The 20,839-nt window shown below is 37.8% G+C and overlaps 1 protein-coding gene across 1 annotated transcript in view; it reads right to left on the bottom strand.

Moving 5' to 3' along the window:
* The window catches only part of PDSS2 (decaprenyl diphosphate synthase subunit 2), a 117,221-nt gene that overhangs the window by 55,933 nt on the left and 40,449 nt on the right, over positions 1-20,839 (bottom strand). The window contains exon 2 of the mRNA XM_051792416.1: positions 13,037-13,168. Coding sequence (XP_051648376.1) covers positions 13,037-13,168 — 132 coding nt within the window. The remainder of the gene's footprint in view (positions 1-13,036; positions 13,169-20,839) is intronic.

The following is a 20,839-nucleotide window of genomic DNA, read 5'->3' as shown; positions in this document are numbered from 1 at the left end:
CTTGCATCAAAACTAACTGCAAGAATATGAAGGGAAACAAAAATTTTCACTTGCAGGTAAATGGAAGAAACAGGCTACTAACAATTAGTTTTATGACCATACTTCCTCTTACCTTTTATTAGTTGTTTCTCAGCCCTCCAAGACTCTGAAGCATGGTTATCATTTTATTTGTAATGACTATGGGAGACATTTTGATCCAACATAACAGAAATTCCCATTCCTGTGTACTGTCAGCTATGCTGAGACCACCAGCTTGACTTATTACTTCAAATTTTCCTCTGAAATATCTCTGAAGAATTTGTCTGTAATTGTATTCAATGTAGCTGAAAGATAAGGTGCAGTAACCTTGACATTAAATCTCTAGTACTAATGACACCTGAAATACAAGGAATCTTTTTATGTGAAAGTAAAGAAGGTAACCTTTTTTATGCAGTGAAGAATGAACACTTGATAAATGAGCAGTCCTGTTAAGGGAATAGATTGTTCATATGTCTAATGGCACAGGAAAAAGGCATTAAAAAATAAAATGTGAATCACTGGAATGCAGTGTCCCAGATAGAGTTTATAAATATATAAATATATTTATTTTTAATCTTTTTTAAATCAGGCTTACATAAAAATACTGTATATTCTGAAATACCCATAAATATCCAAGATACAGAGGGGAAAAAAGTTTTCAAAACATATACTGCTTGCACAACCACAGATACCTCGTACTATCAAGGAAACCTGTCCTATTCTGAACAGCTGTAATGGCATTTCTGCTATTAAAAGTATGGTTATCACAGGTGCTCTCCTCTCCTCTCTGAAGTTTCCATGTTCCAAACTGGATAGGGACGTTAATAGCATATATTAAAATGGTTTATTATAGGAATGCTTTTGCTTTTCACAAAGCAGAAGTACGCAGCAGATGGATATTGCCTGCCGTGTACAAGGAAGGAGACTAATAGCTAAAGGGAGACAGCAGCCTTCTCGGAGACCTTGGCCCTTACACCAGGTGTGTTGACAGAATCGCCAGCAGGGAAAGGATAATAAACCTTTTGGAGCAAGGCAAAGACTGCTGCTTCTGGGACCATATCAGCATAGTAACAAGCATTTGGTGCTGTTGAGGTCTGCAAAGTTTTATCATTATTATTCATATATATTTTATGCAAAATACCGTGTGATTTTGAGAAAAATGTGTCTTTTGATTAAAAAAATGACTTACTATTATACCACTGGCACAATTTCCATCTATTTTTACCTTATTAACAGCAGTTCTATAAGGTATCTGAAAATCTCATGCTTTCATTTTTTGGTTCTTTCATCCCAGAATGATTCAATCTACACACTTTAATATGGGATAAAATGACATCAAGCAATTCAAGCAACATTAACCCCAAGTGAGTGATGATAGAGACAGCTATATGCTAATAAGCCACCTTCAAGAACAAACTTTATTTCTGCAGAATTCCTACCTGAGTCCACAAAATAGGATCCTTTTTTGACTACAGTTACTACTGGAGCTTTGCTAAAAATTTAATTTGCCAACTGGAACAGCATAAGAATTTAGCTGAACCTTTTGTACTGTTTTGTTGCATGAATATCAAAAGCCAGAATGAAATTTCAGCTATAAGAGACTGAAGTAAGCTTTGTAAGTTTCTGAAGTAACTTTCAGAACACTGTCTTGGTGAAACATAACAATTACGAGAAAGAAATCAGAAATACTATACAGTATAAAATAAAATTTTGTTATATTTCTTCCCTTTCCAGCAACAATAGATGCATAATTTATTTGGCTGCATTTTTTTACACAAAAATGTACACAAATTTGATCAAGTCTTTGAAAAAATTAAAATCTACAACTGCAAGTACTTAAATGGACTTTAAGAGCTGAGCAATCAAGCTCCCAAAATCTCACATGTACCAAACATGCTCCATAGTCATGCTGGCAGTGCTGATCAGAAGTTTTCAATTGCTGCAAACTCTAGAACAAAATCATCATCTTTTTAATTTATCTTTTGACTGCATAAGCACCTTCTCAAATACAACACAGTTAGAATACATACTGTATTCATATTCTTACAATCTTTATCCCTAATTCTCCAACTCCTTATTCCTCTTCTCAAATCACTGATCACTGTCATCGTACATACTTCTAGTAACTTAAACTCAAAATGCAACCATTATCTCCAAATCTGGATTTGCTAGTCTTGCAAGCCATCCATACCTAAAATCATTTATTAACTTAAGTAACAATTTAACTTTCCTCTTAATCTAATAGCCAAAGAAGAACATAATTAGGACTAATATTCTCCATTCCAATGTACTGAAATGCCCTCTCATACCCATTGAAAATGCTTCTGTGAAGATGATTCATGTTTATTAATGAGTCATTTCCATTAGGTTAATTCTAGCTATTGTTCCTTAGTAATTTGTCTTGCACTCATCATCATCATCATCATGGCTGGGCTTCGAACGAAGATTTGGGAAAGGCTCTACCCACGTTTCTCACAAGCGCGCTGGTGGCTAATAAGGCCAATACAAGACAGATTGCAAAAGGCACAGCAGGAAGACTCCTTAGGTGGTAAATTCTGCAGGGCACGATTCTTTCTGCATTGTCTTTTCTCCTCGAGAGTGATCCTGCGTGCGTTCTCAAAGGAAGTAGCAGCGTTATAGATGGTGTGTCTCCAGGCCTCCCGATTGGAGGCCAGAGTAGACCAGTTATGTTGATCAATATGGCCAAGGCTGAGATGTTGTTTCAGGGAGTCCTTGTATCTTCTCTTCGGGGCTCCTCTCTTGCGGCAGCCAGTGGCAAGTTCACCATAAAGCAAGATCTTAGGGAGGCGGTGGTCCTTCATCGTTGAGATGTGCCCTGCCCAATGCAGCTGTGTTCTCAGTAACATGGCCTCAATACTTGTGACTGCTGCCTGTTCTAGAACAGATGTATTGGTCACATAATCTGACCAGTGGATGTTTAGGATTGTACGGAGGCAGCGTTGATGGAAGCGTTCTAGGAGACACAGGTGGTGGCGGCAGATGACCCATGATTCGGATCCATATAAGAGAGTAGTCTTACACTTGCACTACTGAATCAAATAAAAATCCCGCTTTGCTTGAGAAGATCTACCATAAGACATCAGCATACACTTGATTTCACAGTCATTGTCCACTTAAAAGGGAGTCAGTCCAAAGATTTGTTTCTCCCAGCCAAACTGTCGCCTCCAAGAAAATGCAGTTTCTTAGGTCAGGAATTTTTTATTTTAGATTATTTTCCAGAATTCCACTGAGTCCTTTCTCCCCACCTTCAAAAAAAACTCAACAAACAAACCAACACACCACCACTACACAAAAGCTTCTCTTGCCTCTCTTCCTTTTTTCATGCCAAATTTTTTACTACCTTTATCAGTCCTGGCTATAACACTACAGCAAGTGGTAACTTCTCTCTCTTTGCTTGTATTTTCTTTATCTCTGTGTACTCACACACCCACCTTTATACTGGAATATATTACAAACAACCAAGTTTCTCTGTCCAGCAACACAATGCCCTGTCTACACCACTCGCAATAATATACTGTCCTTATTTTTTCTTACTGTTTACCCTAGAAGCATCTCAGAGCTGTCAAATTCCACATAAAAATCTACTCAAGGTTAAAGGCCAGATACCAATGAAGCAGCAGTAAGAAATATTCATTCGTTTAATGTATAATGTGATCAGGGTCCAGAATATGCCGTTATTGTGAGGGGAAGAGAATGAATGCTGCATAGTCTTCATACAGTCTCATATTTTAATATACATGTATTTGTGGAGTAAAATGAAGACCTTCTCCTCAACTCCACTCCAGGAGATGAAAAATTCTGTAATATCTTCAGTTACATTATATCAGAGTACTGACTGAATCATATTAAGAAAATAAATTAATTGATACAGTAAGTCTCATAATACTTCATATTGCTACAATTTTCTGAGTATTGTAGAAAATTGTATTGAAACTGCATAATTGCATTGTAAAATTTGTCAAGGGAGAAGTTAATGGGTTGTGTTTGGAACAAGGACAGTTGGTCCTTCAGCAGATGGAAAAGAATGAGAGATATTTTGAGACTGTAGGACAAATGAACTACATAGGTACAGTTACTTTAGAACTTGCAGTGAAGCAATTGGTCACATTGATATTATCATTCTGAGGGATAAGCAGTCCCTAGAGCTGTTGTGGTACAGCACTGGATTGCCCTTAGGTGATGGTTGGAAATTTCTCTTCACAAATACTATTTTATCTTTTTCTTGTAGAGAAACGTGAAAGTTCTCAAGTAGAAAATTGTGGCAAGAGAAAGATTGTACAGCAGACCACCAAAGCACAGCTCTAGTGTGTGGAGATGCCATGACCCAGAAAGGTTGTGCTAGATCTTGTTACCCACAGGTCACCTGGCCCTTCTTCGAAAAGCTCCCACTAGGGTGAAGGCAGGGCTTTGTTGCTCCCACAGCTGCTTGTGACCCACTGCAGAATTCCATCAATGCTGCTCTGGTTTTGTATGCTGTGCTGCACATCGTGGCGGTCCAGGTCTCACTTCACTGGGAGGAAGAAGCTCCAAGAAAAGGGAGGGCTGGACAGACAGAGGCAGCATTATGATTTCTCCAAGGTAAGTCATCCCTACTGTGCTTTCTTTGATAGTGAAAATCGCTTTCTTTTTAAAATAGAAAACAAAACTCACTTTGCAATGCACATACTGCTCAGCTATCTAGTGCTGAACAGACTTATTCTGAACAAGACTTGAGCCCATATCTCTGCACTGTCTTTGATCAGCTCTAATGCAGTGCCTTTTTATTATTTTACAACATAAGGAGAGGACTTTTTCCTATTTGACGTAGAATTGCTGTATTTGCACATGCTATGTATGCTGAAAACAATAAAAGTTAATGAAGAAAAGTACTGGTTGTAATGAATTAGTAATATTCTTAGATTTGTATTTGGAGTTGATTTTTATTGTTGAGGATGCAAGATGATCAATAGGAATATGTAATCAAGCTGTATGTGCTTTTCATCTCCTGAGACTCGTCTTGTAAATGAGATGAAGAATCTCATAGGATTAATCATGGAGAGCAAAATCTAAATAGAATAATTTAGAATAACCGCTTAGATTTCCTCACACTAAAAGCTATGGAAAAGCTACCAGGGATTGGGAGACAAAATTATATATTTCTCAAGGATTATAAAAGACATCACTGCTCATATTTTGACATACTTTTCCCATTATCTTTCAAACAGTTTTGTCAAGAGCATTGTACTTCTTAATGTACTTAGATATTGAATATTTTAGGATCATGCATTTTCTCTACCAGTTAATTAGCTAAGCTTTCAAAGTACATGCTAGTTGGGATACTGTACCTTTGCTGAAAGCCAGCCTTCCAGAAGATAGGAATAAGAACAGTAAGTCCCAGAGGAAATCATTTTTATGATAAAGAGTCCTAATGTGCCCCAGTAAAGGTGAGGATAGATTGTTATGGCCTATTGTTACTATAATTAGAAGTCAAACACCAATTAGCAGTTCCATTAATAAGATTAATCTCTGCAATATCTGCAGCTGAGACCCAGGGCTTGTGCACAATAAGCCAGTGTGAATTTAAAGTGCAACAGCTATTCTGCACTAAAACTCCCAGTTTGAATACTTACATCACACAAAAGAAAAAAGCTTTGCCTTCTTTGAGTTCCTACATACACTATTGATCTTACTACATTTTTCTCATTTCTTGCTTTATATTTTGTTTAAACATATTCACTGTGATTTATGTCACTGATAGGAAGAGGTGCAATGTAGCATGAGGTCTCCTAAACTCTGGTTCACAGCCACTCCCTCTGCATTGTACCAGGTCAGGGTAAATCTTAGTTTCCATTAGTAGTAAACTCAGAAAAGTAGTAATGGGGAAAAGACCCAACTTCTTACAAATACAAAAGTACTCTTCACATGACATGAGTTCATGATAGAGTTAGAAATCATTTATTTACTTCAAAATACGAAGGTAAGAAACAGTCAAATCTAATCTCCAAAGTTAAGACACTGTACAGTTCAGAGAACAGAAACTGAAAAAAAGGCAAGATCTGAAGACAAGGTGAAAAGTCACACACTTGTGCTCTTTGTATTTTTGTAGGTACCAAAATCATAATTTGTATGGCTTTCCTTTGGTTTTATTTCATTTGAGTTTTGCCTTTTACAGTAACTCTCAAATAGAATTTGTCCACAGATAAACCTACACCATACAAGGTAAAAAGAAGGCTTTTGTAAAATGTAACAGCAAAGAAGTCAAAGCAACCTCTAAGTGTCACACTGTAGCAATACTATTGTATTGCTGTACTGTAACCTCACCATCTGCACCAAAATTTACTCATGTTTGTCACGGCTTATTAGCTAAGATGCTTTGTAATGGATTCACTTTTTCCTTTCTTTCTTTTAAAGGAGAACTATCTGATTTCTTTCCATAGAGCTATAAATAATCAAACACATATTAATATGGAGACACACTTCAGTGAGAAAGTATTTAAACAATTATTTAAAATTACAAACATCTTTAAACTTGTCTACAGTAGAAAGAATCTGCTGGCAAAACTTTACTGCTGAGCTGAGCAAGAGAAGATACAGCTTACACAGTAAAAGACCACTTTCGCCAGAGTAACAATGACCTGTTCCTAAACCAGAAGGTAGTCCTTTGCTATTGTAGCCATCTACTCCAACTGGAGATGCAACAGCCATCTGTGTCTGTTTGATTGTATTCACAAAGACAGGACAGAGGCTACTTGCCAACAACTGGAGCTCTCAGGGAACACAGAGCCGAAGGTGCACATCCTTATGCAGTATTTATTCCACTTTTCATGCATTTTGGAATTCTACATTCCAAAAAGTAGAACACCTTTTATAATTTCTCAATTTCCATAGGTGTGCTCACACCTCATATGCTGTTATGCTAAATACATAAAACAGAGTGTTGCCATTTCAGATTCTTCTCAACCATAAAATTCCAGTCCAACAGCAGTCCAGGCCACATACATAAGTAAAGTCAAGAAACCAGTGTTCATTTGTGCAAATTTGTGCAGACTGCGAGTCTCAAAAGCACACTATAACCAGTATATTACCTCTAAGCTTTTGACTACCCTAGTCCATATTTTTCTTTGCAGACTGAAGTTGTCCAAGGACCATCATCCACATAACCTTCAATTCCCAGGAGACAGCCTGAGTGCCTTTCATGTATACAGCAATAAAGACTGCATTAACAAGCACAGCATCACCTTTGTTACAGCTGCCATGAGTTCTAGAGAAAGAACAGAGAGAGCTGCAGATGGTGAGCTGTCACCTCAAGAAACAGAAGAGATTCCTAGTGTCCCAAAAACACAGAGCAATTTGTCCCTAATACTCAGTCACACATCCCTAAGAAAGACAAGACCTTGATGTTTGTGTTTTCATAATAGGCCTTGACACAGTCACCATTTCTAATTCTGAAAATCTTGGGATGGAAAGTTCTTTGGATACTTCAGCTTTCAAATGACCTAAAGGACACCTAACAGGCTAGATTACGCCAACATCAATGTGGCCTCTTGTGAGCTACATATACATGAATGCACACCAGTGACAGCATTAAACACAGAGCATGAGGCTACAGGCAGGGTTGCAGAACATTCACTTATCTGTTTAAAACACATCTTGATTATCAGCTTGGGAAGACTATGTTCTTGAAAGACCTGACCTTTGTGAAGAAAGCTAGATGAGTCTGACCTCATTGCTGACTCCACTTGCAGAAGAAGGTTGGTCTACAGACCTCCCGATATCCCTTACAACTTCAATTATCCTGTGAACCTGATGTGCTACCAACAGCATCTGGTTAACCCTAAATGAGGTTAATGGAAGGTCAAACTTTCTCCGAAGATGGTACAAAGCTCTTTGGAATACAGGGGAAGAAAATTAAGGCAAAGCTTTGTTTTCATATCTAGCAAAAAATACCGGAAGAAAGCTAGGTGGAACTGCGAAGGAACACAGCTATATGTCCTCTGTCCTTATGGACCTTAGGAATATACCTAACCCCTCCTGACTTTCAGAGAAAAAGTAACCTAAGGGTGAATGGTTCTCTGGTTAAGATCTGGATTTCAATTCAAAAACAGTGTTCCTTTAGAGAAGGTTAGAACAACATGACTTTGGTATAGCCACAATGACAAAAAGCATGTGAAATCAGACTGTGTGACCCATGTGTGTGTAAACCTCCCAAAAAGGGTACCCTGGGCAATTAATAAGTATTACTACTGGAATACAATGAGCAAAAGACCCATCACCATAACAAGGAGTTGGCATCTGCTGCTTACTTACTCTTAAATCAGGCTTTTATTGGAAGCAGCATCAATGCTGGTTCCAAAATCATTACTAAAACACTAAGTAACAGGAGCCTATGTTCATGATTCCTGTCACTACAGTATTGCCACTACTCTTCTAAGCAGCAGGAAGGATTCTGATTCAGAGACAAGTTTATCCAGTGAGTACCTTCTTGCAGGAAAGCATGTTCATCTTGCAAAAAAATGAATTCCCAGAGCTAAAAAGACCAGTTGCATCATTCTGAAGAAGGGCAAGGACAGAGCCCAGTACTGATAGTCCAAATCCAGCAATCTACTGAATTTACCAGGTGAATTTATCAGGTTCAGTATCAGTATTTTATATGTCCCCATCTCCAGTAAGATAGACACAAACGCAGAGACTGGCAGAATAAAAAAGTCTTTGCTTTTCAATGACCATAGTATCCACCATTGTCAACGCATCAGCAGATTTGACTGAAAAAAGGATTATTTTTTTTGTTTAAATCTCTGATAAGCATCCAAGGAAATCTGCAGAGCTGACTCAGTGGATGTCAGTACTAGAGGATATTTTTGAAATTGGCACTAATGGCAAAAAAAAAAAAAAAAAGGCAAAACATGAGAGAGAGAAAAAGCTAACTTATTGTATTAGAGCCAAGGATACTGAGTCCTGAAGAGACAGCCCAAACCTGTTCTTTGGTGTCACTTGCATTTTAAGCTGCAATATAGAGGCTGTGTCAAGAATTCATTGCTCAATACAAAGCCAAGGTGATTCCTCAGTCTCCAGCCAGTAGTGTCTGGTGGTGCCAGACATGAAAAGAAAAAGATACCCCTTTGGGTACTTAGTGAGAGGATCCAAGCCAGTCTTAGTATCTTCAGCTGTAAGAATCTAGCTCCAATCATGAAGTATAAAGCTGTCAGTGTTTAGAGACCACATGACCCTGGAGTTCCAATTAAAAACCTCACTTTCATGAGTAAAGTAAAATAACAGCAAGCTACATACTTGAGGGAGTATACAAGTGAGTTTTGCTCTGACAGAAGGCAATGTAGTGTCAGGCTCTAGTATAATCATCTGTTAGGAAATGCGTCTCAAAGCTCTTATGAAGCTCTAGCCTCCTGTGTCTCATCTAAGGTGTTCTCTGATACCATTCATGTGATAAATTATTGTTACTTCGATTCTGCCTAAACCCAAATGGGAGTTCTGCTTTCTCTTCAGCACAGGAGTAAGGAGTTTCAAGGGAATATAGGATGCATACTTTGCTTGACTACAGGCAATGACATCAACCCTTACATGACACTGCTTGCATACTCTGTAGTGAGCACTACAATTCATCCTTATATTTGCAATGCTTCTGTAGCCAAGGAAATATTTCCTTTAATACTAAGAGACCAGCAGAAAGTTTCAACTTTTGGAAATCTGTCCAGCACCTGAAATAGAGCTGTTTATCATTCTGCTACTTCTCTTCATCCTCTTTTGGGATTGCTGGTGCTGAGCTGGAAATAAAGCCAGGTTCTTTTCCCTGCCAATAGGAATAAAGTCAGGTTGCTGCCAACATGATAGGGAGGTGGCTGTACAGAGTAAAGCATGCCAAGCAGGCTTTTATAACATTTCCTCCCTTATCTTCAGCATGGCTCATAAGGCAATATCCTTGCATACAATGACCCCCATGGCCCCAGCTTAATGCAGGCAGATCATGACTCCTGCAAATTATGAAGTGCTAAAGCTGGAGGCAATGCTGGCCAGCGGCAGCACCATTTAACTACACTAGCCCTGTTCCTGTAACTACCTAAATTGTAATCCTCATTATTCTGGAAAACGTTGCTCTCTGGTAGCAGCCATCAGTTTTGTTCCATTATGTACCAGTGAAAAACAGATGTCCACTAAGAAGCTAGATAATCTATTTTTATACATTTAGGTCAATTGTTCCATGAATTGACATTTCTAGAGAACAGGATAAGAAAAAAAGTTTTTACTATTCCAAATTCAGGTCTCAGTGTCCATTTTAATTATAATTATTGTATTGCTTGTTTATATTGCCATTCAAGAACATGAAATACAGAGAGGAAGTTACACAGAACGTGCCAAAACCCAGGATGAAAAAGTCCACCACGTTTTTTGTGGTTTTCTAAGTTAAATAATTTACTACACTGTTACACCTTCCTGGTCACACACTGTACATTGACTGTAGCACCAGTTACAGGGGACTGATGTAACCTGGCTATCTGCTGCAGAACAAAGTATTTAAAGACAGTACAAGAACTGGTTCCAACACAAACACTGGGAAAAGAAAAACTGGGTGGGTGCAGTCACTGACAAGTATCGGAACAACTTAGCTCATGCTCAGATTACAGAAATGTAATTAATTAATCACTGCTAAGTATCCTAAAATCAAGTGAGCCATATCCCAGCTAATAGTCCACAATATAATGTTCACAGCACATAAGTATCAGGCAATAAAGATGCTCATTACAGTGCCAGAAATAATATTTCCAGTAAAATATTATATATAAAGATGAAGTAATTATATGGCATGGCAACAAAAAGAGCTGTATAGTTTACAGTTGAGCTGAAAATCTGTAAGGATCCATTTCCAAAAAATGCTTTCCAACGTTGGAGACTTGAACAATAAAGGATTAAGTGTATTTCTTCACTTCATATCACTGAGGGATATAGTTTGCCTTTGATATATATGTCCAATATACACACCATATATAATTACAGTGCAGCCAAGATATCACACAAAAATGTACTGGTGGAAAACAATATCTTTTTGTTCTTATTCAGAAGAAAGCAGTTTGTAAAACAATATTTGTAATGCATTAAAAAAAAAATCACAAAAGCCCTTTAAGATGACAATTTTACAAGCTGCTTGTTCTCTTAGCTTTATACAATGGAAAAATGAAAGTCAGAAATAAGATGCACATTTAAAAGTGTAGTTGCAAAAGTACTTTAAATAAAGAAAGAAATCCAAAGTCAAAAATCAAAGCCCACAGTGACTTCAGTGTAGGGCAAGAACTGATCACTCTGGCACAAAACGAAACAACGCAGCAGCAAGTTTGCTTGTATTTACACCATTCTGCAGACTTAAAGTGTCATTGAAAATCCATTTAAATTAACAACTCCACAGTTATCACTTCTGCAGACAGTAATGAACCTTGAGTGAACCTGTGTGGGCGTATTCAAAAGTGCTTCATTTTTGGAGTACCTTTGTAACTCTGAACTAGATATTATAATGGCTATTGACTTGCTCAAACTTAGATTATTAGGCTAGATTTTTGGCTGGTTGAACTGGCATCATTCCAATTATGTCCATTTACACCAAATGGCTCATTATTAATTCAAGGTCTTATTTGCTCCTTAATGAACACTTCCACTAGTCACCTTCCCAACGGCAGCTTTAAATGCTCAAACGTTTCCTCCATGGTCAGAATCATCATACTCAAGAACTTACTTATCAAAAAAATAAAGCTTTTTCTCTCCTTCTATGAGGCACATTTAAGGTAAACCTTTTTATTCATTTACAAAACAAACTAAAATACCTCCTGTGCCATAATTAACTAACTAGAATTATGGTTTCATACAGCATCATTTGCATATAAATATAAAAATTTTACAACCCTAAGGGGACATTATAGATGAAACAAAACAAGAATCGAATTAAACAGCTAAAGGGACAACAAAGTCTTCCATAACAAGCCTCTTTTACAGCCTTGTTCTTTTTCTTACTTATTGTTATTTCTGTCTGTATTAATTCATACATATTTTCCTTCTCTGCTATTTTAAGATACTACATATATTTTAACATCTTTGTTTATTTGGTCTTTTCAACTCTAAAATACTACCTCCGCATTTTAAACTAAATCAGGATACAAACATGTCACTAAGTTTGTGCATCTTCATTTAATATATCAGTGGTCAGAAATACAATTAACATATAATACAACAGTCTTGTTTCCTCAACCAAGCAGCACACATGATTTTTCAAAAGGATTTTAAAAAATTCAAATTTTACAATTTTTCAACCAGATCTCATTACTTACTTCAATGGAACAGTTCACTGTCCAATATACAAAGGACAGCAATCACTGATTTTGATTACTGTTGTTACTAGTTTTAAGTATCTTAGCTTAAAAACTTAAAAAATATTTAGGAACACAATGAAGCGGAAACATCTCAGTGAAAGCCTGAGGAACAGTAGTGGTAAGTTCAGTAAATCTGCTGTGATATGCAAGAGGTAAAAGCTTTATTCTGTGCTGCTGTTTTGTGGGAAAATATCCTTCAAATGGGCTATACAAAAACTTATGGGCTCAGTCAAACCAACTGGTGTCCCACAAGGCTGGATTCTCACTCTGAAATTTCTAGTAAGCACATGTACCCAAATAACATCAGAGTAAACCAAAATGAAAATACTCTAATTAAAAACATTTTCTAGCATCTTTGGTTTTTTTAATTCCAAGTACCTCTTAACATAAAATTGTCAGCTGTCTTGACCCAAATGGCCTCAATTTGGTCCTGCCCAAAAGCCACAATTAAGATATGAGCTAGACAAACAGTAAAAAATGGTTTTCACTGTGGAAAGCTTATAATAAACCTGAAGAACCAAGTTTTGTGATTAGGTAAGTACTGATTTTCCTGAACAGCTGAACAGGCCACTTAAGATGTTTTGATACTACCATGAAAATGCCCACTAAATATACTTTAGGGTATCATGCTGAAGAAAGTTACTACATACCTGGAATAAATTCCACTGACCATGTTGTGCTGGAAAGAGAGCTCTGCCGTGCTGGGTCCAGCAGCTTTGGAAATCAGCAATATGACCAAACCTCGCATTTGTAAATTGTTTCGGCTGTCATACACAAAACCCCTGGAAAAAGGAAAGAAATAAAAAAAAAACGCATGTTTTCACAACCCATTTTCACTGGTCATACCAAAGTGGAAAAAAAGAAAGACCTCAGGCTGCCACCGCTTCATCAAGTCTTTAATATTCATGTTCGCAAGGAAGTAAGTTGCAATTATGAATCATGATCTTCTGTCATGCCTTCCCTGACACTTACAATGAAATACTGCTATTGCAGAGAAAAACAAGTATTCAGGATTTAATTAAACCTTGATTATTTTCAAGGAGCAGCATGTCTCTTGCATTTCACATCATGTCATGACAGGAGTATTTCAAAATAATTCACTGTGATCTACTCTAACAGGAACATAAGAGCTTTTGGTTTCTTGTCTGAAATACAAAAAAGCCAAAAGAAGCTTTCTACTTCATAAGAAGAAAGGCAAAGGAGGAATGGTACAACCAAAATCTAACCTGCTGAAAGAAAGCTGTTTAGATCAGAGCGGTTATGAACAGAGGGCACAGTACATAAAACAGGTTTCAGTATATTAGAAATAAACTTTGCAGAAACTGATGAAATATGTACAATAGAAGTTGGAGATAAATGAAGTATAGATGGACTGTTCTAAACAAAAGAACTGTTTCAAATGCTACAACTTTAAATTTGGGTTCAGAAGGAAACTACCCACAAAATTGTATTTGTTGAGAGCAATTCTAAATGACCACTTAGATACACCACCTCGGAAATTAATTTGTTTTAAAGTGAGCTTAGCTTTCCTTTTGGACTGCAACGTCTCCAATTGTATTCTTCCTGTTCTTCTCAAACTACTTTCTACTTCCTACATTCATCAATATGGCTAAATACCGAGACAAAAGGACAATACATTCCAGACACTATTAAATTTGTAAGCTAATTTTCAATAAATAAGAGCCCATACCTCTTATATCATGCAAATATTCCTTAAATAAATCATATGAAGAACCACATTACAAATTACTAAGCACTTTAACTCATTTTATTCCAGAGTATAATTTTAGCCCTAATAACTGAAGGAAATCAAAATGGAACTATCCTTAAAACAGCTGAATGAAAACCTAGGATGTTCATATTGCAAGTTTGTTTGAATAAAGAAAACAGTGGATGCAAGATAAAGTTTCATTTGGCATTTTGTCATTACTCCACAATGCAAGAATATATTCTGTATGCTACTTCATTAACACAGACACAAACATGAAAATAATAATGTACATAGCACCCTTCTGTGTGAAAGGTCCTGTGCTACTGCAAATAAAATCCTGACTTCTTGAGTCTTTACAGCCCATGGGGCAGTGATGGGAAAATGGCACAAAATATATCCTCTAGGAGGAGAATGAGCAGAGATCCATCTAGGTAGCTGGTGCTTGACAGCTACTTGATCTTCACACCCGTACTGATTCCAGGTTAATATTTCTCCCTGCAGAGAAGCTTCTGAGCTCACACTCAGTGCAGCTGCACCCTACAAATGCCATGATCAATTAAGATAATAGGAGGTCAGTATGGCTTTTTACCACAACCCACAACATTTTTAGCTCTGGTGAGATCTAACTAGCCAAATGAGGTCATGACTTCTGTGCCTCTATAATCTGCCCACGTGCTATTTGTTTCACCTGCAGGCTAAACAGGCTGGCCCACTCTGGGCAGGTCAGGTGTGCCCTTTGAGCCTGGCAGCGTGACACCCCACACTCACAGCAACCCTGACTAAAATAGCACAAAAAGCAGTGAAAGGAAGATACTGTTTAACTTCCCCAAGCAGAAATTACTTTTTTTTTTTTTTTGTTCAGTCCCCAGCACTTTCTAGTCCCTCAAATCCACAGAAGTTTGCACAGCTCAGATCTCTTCACACGGGCACACACTGTGGTTTTGCAATGTGCACCTTTATTTTGTTTAGAGGGTACATGTAGTGAGGGATCTTAAGGAGCAGGGGACAGCTGCTTGCCTTCAACACTCTGAATTTATAACCTGCATAACTCTATTCTCACCAAGCACATAAATACATAATTCTTTTCTTACCATGCTCCAATATACAGTTAACAGAATGCAGTCAAGACAGTCATACACTTAAAACTCCACAGATTTCCAAAGTCAGATCCACAATGAACATTAAACCACCCAGGGAAAAACAGAAAATACATATAATGAATAATAAATAGTGTGTACACATCCTGTATACAGAACTCGTAATTGTTTGTGGTGGTGTAAGTACTTCTCTGGCTTGAACTTCAGTTGACCACATTACTCACAGCCACATAAGGTACACAGATGATGCAACTAAATTTAAATATATCTCCTCAACACTATTTACAACTCTATTTTTGAAGAAAATTGGTTTTAGGAAAATAATTGCTTTTTTTCCACATATCTGGTAAAATCTGAGTAAATTATTAAAGGCAGGATTCCATGAGAAATGAATAATGCCTTTTAAAAAAAGCATAGCAAATTGTAGTGATACTTTTAACAATCAGAACACTTTGTGCTCTACAGCTTGCCATGGGACAGGATATGACAAAAGTAGAGAAAAAAGGTGTCTATCACAGGATTATGAACTGGCCTTTAAAAAAGCCACTGCCTAGATAGACACTAGAAGTGAAGCACTTTTACCTGATTCAAACTAAGTGAGGAACAGAAGAAGAAAATTACCTGTGCTGAAAATACTTGAACAGGTCCACAGCAATAGCCAAAACAAGTGTTCAGAGCTGTTCAGGGGGCTTGCAACACAGCTAGCAATGAATACCTTGCATTCTTAACAGAAAACTGTTAATGAGAAGTGCAGCTGGGGGGGGTTGGGGGAGGGAAGAAGAGGACATAAAAATCAAATAATAAGGAGCAACATGTCTATCATTTCTACACCTAATCATACAGCCTATATGTTACACATGGTTTGGATGTACTTTTAGACAGGATATTCTGTGAATTACCAAATCAGTAGTCAAAGTCTAATTCCATTTTCAAACATGACTGAAGTTGTGTTACTGACACATAACACATCCACACTAAAGCAAACCACATTACACTTGAAACAAATAAAGCCTATGGTGATCATCCTTTAGACACTAGAAACTACTGCAGCTACTTGACATGGCTTCAGGGGTCACATTCACATTCTGAATTAAGCTCCCCAGAGATACCCTGCACAAGTAACAGCAACACAAAAATCTTCCAGATGGTGCAATTAGTCTTGATGGGTATGTGGCAGGAGACAGGTGCCTCCAGGGAAAAAAAAAAAAAAAAGGTGAACTAAAAGCATCACAAATGAAACTGTGCACACAAAAAAAGATGCATCAAGCTGACACTTCTGGAAAACCTCTGCTGAACACCACAAGTGCATGCACAGGGCACCCAAAAAACCCCCAACTGTTAGCACAATTCTGCTTCCTGTAAGTTACAGGCTGGGTATCCTGCAAATGACATACTTGATCCTCAGAGGACTGCGTACCAAAAAAGGTAGGAAAGTCAAACACCTCTACAATCCAGTTTTGCAAAACATTAAGAATTAGGGGAGGGAACGGCAGGGAGGGGGGAGGAAAGGAGGGAAAGGCATTATTCTAGATATTTTCTGTGTCACAGAATAACCCATTTGAAAACTGGCAATTCACAGTTTTAAATACAGAACAGTGTTCACAAAAAATGCATCTTACAGCAGAGGGGAGAAGTGCCTGGCTCTGACACATGCGCAGTGTGACACTGTACATGCACCCGAGACTCACACCACCCACTCAAGCAATGACATGGCTAATAGCTAATGTGCTGCAAATTACACCTCCTACTACCAAAGTCCGTCTGCTGCAGAGAATAAATCAAGCAAACATGAGCATTTCACTTAGTGCTTTGTGTATTGCTCCACGTGTGCACCTATTCCAGTAGAATTTTAACCTCCAATAATTGTCAGGTTTAACTCCATTGGTAATTTACACTTTCATTAAAAAAAAAATCTGCTATTCATTGCAAGCATCATTTGTATTTTTGAGCAATCCTATTTAAATACCACAAAGATTTTAAATTATTTGCATGAGGCAAAGCCAGGTTACATTCTTAACACTTTTTTGCATTACATTAACCTGTGAATTTAAACAACAGAAAGGAAACATGGCAAATGTAACAGTTACTGGACATGGGGGTGATTTCATGGTACCAAATGGAAGAAAAAAAAAAAAAAAGAAGCCATACTCGTAGGCACTAGTGCTAACTCAAATTTAACTATGTAGAATACAGACCAAATTTTGCATCAAAACTGATGCGGTAATGTATTTTGGAATGGACATAAAGGGGGTGTTAGATGTTCAGATAAATGTTGTCAGTCCCAAATGTTGTGCTCATGACCGAAGGAAGCAAGAGCTGCAGGATTTTCAGCTCTGTCCTCAGTCACCCCAGAGGAGCCCCTCCACCATCACCCATGTGTGTGCTCCAGCCACAGGTCTGCTGGTAGGAGTTGAAGTGAACAGATCACTGTCCTCTTCACCTCCTCTGGTGATTTTTGCCCTTCCTTTCCACGCATTTTATTGAACGTGTCCCACTGACAAGATCAATCATCTGTGTAGCTACAAGAGGAAGGAAAACAGCGAAAGATTCCATTCCTCTATATTCCCACTTCAGTTGTCAAGCGAATGGAGGAAAAAAATCACCTGTTCGCACAGCTCCAATAAAAAGCAGCTGAGAAAGTGTAACACAACCAAAATCAATTACGTTGATGAAGAAGATTTATAAGCCTAGGATAGTGTCGTTGAAAACACAGGCTAGTTTTAGGATGAAAGACAAACTATTCTAAAAAAGAAACCCCTCTGACAAATTCAAACTGACAATCCCAGATGTGACAATACAAATGCAGTTTTGAATAATCTGTAACATCTCAGGAAAGTACCTTCTATTTTGCTCAGTATAGAAGGGTTATCAGGAGGCACTCATGGCTACAGGTGCAGATACATTTAAAAAATAACCCACTTTTTTGAAGTCAATTATAACTGACAATTCTATATCTAGCACTAGAGGTAAGGCATGGAGCTACTCAGCAAGATTGTCAGCTTCCTTATTAGAAATGCAAGAAATACTGGCCTAAGGGCTTTTATCCAATTTGCTTCATTAATGACTTGTCAGAAGTAAATAAGAGAAAACTCTCAGACATACTCAGTTTTTAAAGAGATGTTAAACCACTGCATATGCACACAGGATTCACCATATGACCATATGATCACACTCAAACACGCATATGATGACTCAGAACATTTAATCTTACATATGTGGTATATGCTAACAGCAGTCCACAGCAACTTTTTTTCACCTGCTACTCAAGTTTCAAGTATATATTCAATACCCTTCTGCACAACATATCTCCAGAACAAATTAAAAACCCCAGTCCATTCCAACGTCCACAGCCAAATGCGTAGAGAAGAATCAGCCTTGACATGACATGTGCTTTGAGCATGGGCAAAGGGAGGGATGCTCTGCAACCCACATGCCACCTCATCTTAAAAGCTCACTGGAGCTGCAGAAGAGAACATGTGTTTTAGGAACTTATTCCTGGACTTGGACAACCAAACATCTCTTTGCATATGGAAAATGAGTACTGAGGCTGGGGGAATTTCTTTACCTGAAAAACCAAGCTGTGATGGGGATGGGGCTCATCACCATAACTATCATGTAACAGCCTGGTAATTAAAAGGTTTATCCAGTAAGAGCAGACTTGTCTAAGGTGTCAGACCAGGCTTGGAGGAACTGATGTTCCCGTCCCTCTTTGTGGGAAGATCTTATGGCATGGTACAAGGGAGTCTTTAATAGCACTTCTGCTCTCCCTGTCTCCAAGCAAATGAGGGGTCTCACCCCATTAGTTTGTGAAGCCAATCACAAAGAAACACAAGATTTCAGACAAAAAACCCAAAAAGGACTCTGGTATGTCTGTGCACTGGATTTTCATCCAAAGCAACTTTTGAATAACTTTGACCACCACACAATGGGATGCTTGTACAGTTAAAACTAAGCCAAAATGGTAACTTAGCCATGTGCAAAAGAAGAATGATTGTGGTCCAGTGAGAAAGTACTTGCTTCAAAATTGTGGGCTCACAATTCCATCTCTACAGGCAGAGTCACAGAAAAACTTATGCAGGAAACGTGGTATCTGTGCTTCCATTTGGCTATCTTGAACTTAGGGATACTTGGGAATGAATTGCAACCGAGGCCTTCAATGAAAAACCAAGGCCTCAAAATGCTCAGTTCCACAAAGGAACTCCATAAATTTGGGTACCTTTTCTTCCATTTATGAAGTCTCAGACACCTACTCAGCTGGAGAGAGTGGCTAAAAATCACTCAATGTACAATTAAAATACAGTTTGTATGAAGTTTAGGTATTCAAGAGTCCCAGAAAGCCACATAAAGTGTGTCTTAAAAATAGTCTTCATAAACTAAATAGAAATGTAACAAAGACGATCTTCATTGCTTTATTTTGGAAGAAGGTTGCAAAAGCATACCTTCTTCAACAGAAAGCTCCTGGAGGAGAGCTCCTAAGGTCCTTTCCAACCTGAGCGACTCTAGCTGCTCAATTTTCATGCAATATTGCTTACAAAGAGAAATATTTTTTAATTAAAAGTGAAAAATTTCAAAAATTTCATCACTCTATTGCTTACTAAATGTGATCTTCACAGGGACTGGGAGTGTAGAAAACTAAATTTCCAGGCAGGTGGCACACAGAATTGAGAGTCAATTGCATCATTCCCAGAAGTAATTTATAACAAGATAAATTTCTAGGAAAAGCCACAGCACCCTTCAATATCAGACGAGAGACTGATCCCTTTCTGCAGCTGCTACATGCACTCATTTCTCCCAGCTTTGGTATCTATCCCACATTATTGCGCTACTTTCAAGAAGAAAATTCCAAGAACCTTTAAAACACAACAATGATCACAAAAGAGAGAACCTTCTAGGAAAGTACAAAAGCCAGAAGGTTAAATAAAATTGTGGAGATTCAAATGGGCAAGATCCCACAAAAATCAAACCTTATCCAAAAGATGAAGTTTAAGAAACGACAGCTTTTTGAGCAGGTACAAAGTAAATACAGATACTGGGCCTTGGTAACTTGGAGTTCACTGTAATTGAGCATTTACAGCTTCTAGAAATCAATACAGCCTTTGAATTCTTGAAATAAGAAACCACAAAATTTCCCCTGGAGACTGTGGAACCCTATTTAGACACTCATATCAGTCTACCATCCACTGCTACTAGGTTTATTTGGTTTCCCAGAGGCAGAGGTTATTGGAATCATTCCCCATTGAAATCAGCTACATAGTTGCATATTATTTTACAGGGGTTTTGATGCACTAATTTCCTTTAGGACAAGATAATCTCTAGGATCAATGGGAGGAGTTGCTGTTAAAAAAACACACAAACAAACACCCTGCCAAAGCAACCAACCAAAAAACCCAAAAGGCACTCAAAAAACCCCCCAAAACAAAGAAGCCCATTTTCCTACAAAACTTATGACCAGTTGAGGACAAAGAGGAAAAGGTTTTGCTTGGTGAAAAGAAGGGAACCACTATCTTTTTCATTTGAATCAAGACGGAGATGCACAGCAACAGTTTGAAACTAAAGCTGAAAAAAGCTGTTTTGAGGTTGCATGGTCATTTAAGATCTGAAAACAGCCTACAATGGATACCGAAAAAAACCCACTATAAAAATAA

This window comes from Manacus candei, unplaced genomic scaffold, assembly GCF_025592945.1.
Source record: "Manacus candei isolate 608988 ecotype Guabito, Panama unplaced genomic scaffold, ASM2559294v1 h1tg000034l, whole genome shotgun sequence".
Taxonomy (NCBI): Eukaryota; Metazoa; Chordata; class Aves; order Passeriformes; family Pipridae; genus Manacus; species Manacus candei.
The sequence above is the reverse complement of the archived record's forward strand: the minus strand, read 5'-3'. Positions and strand labels throughout refer to the sequence as shown.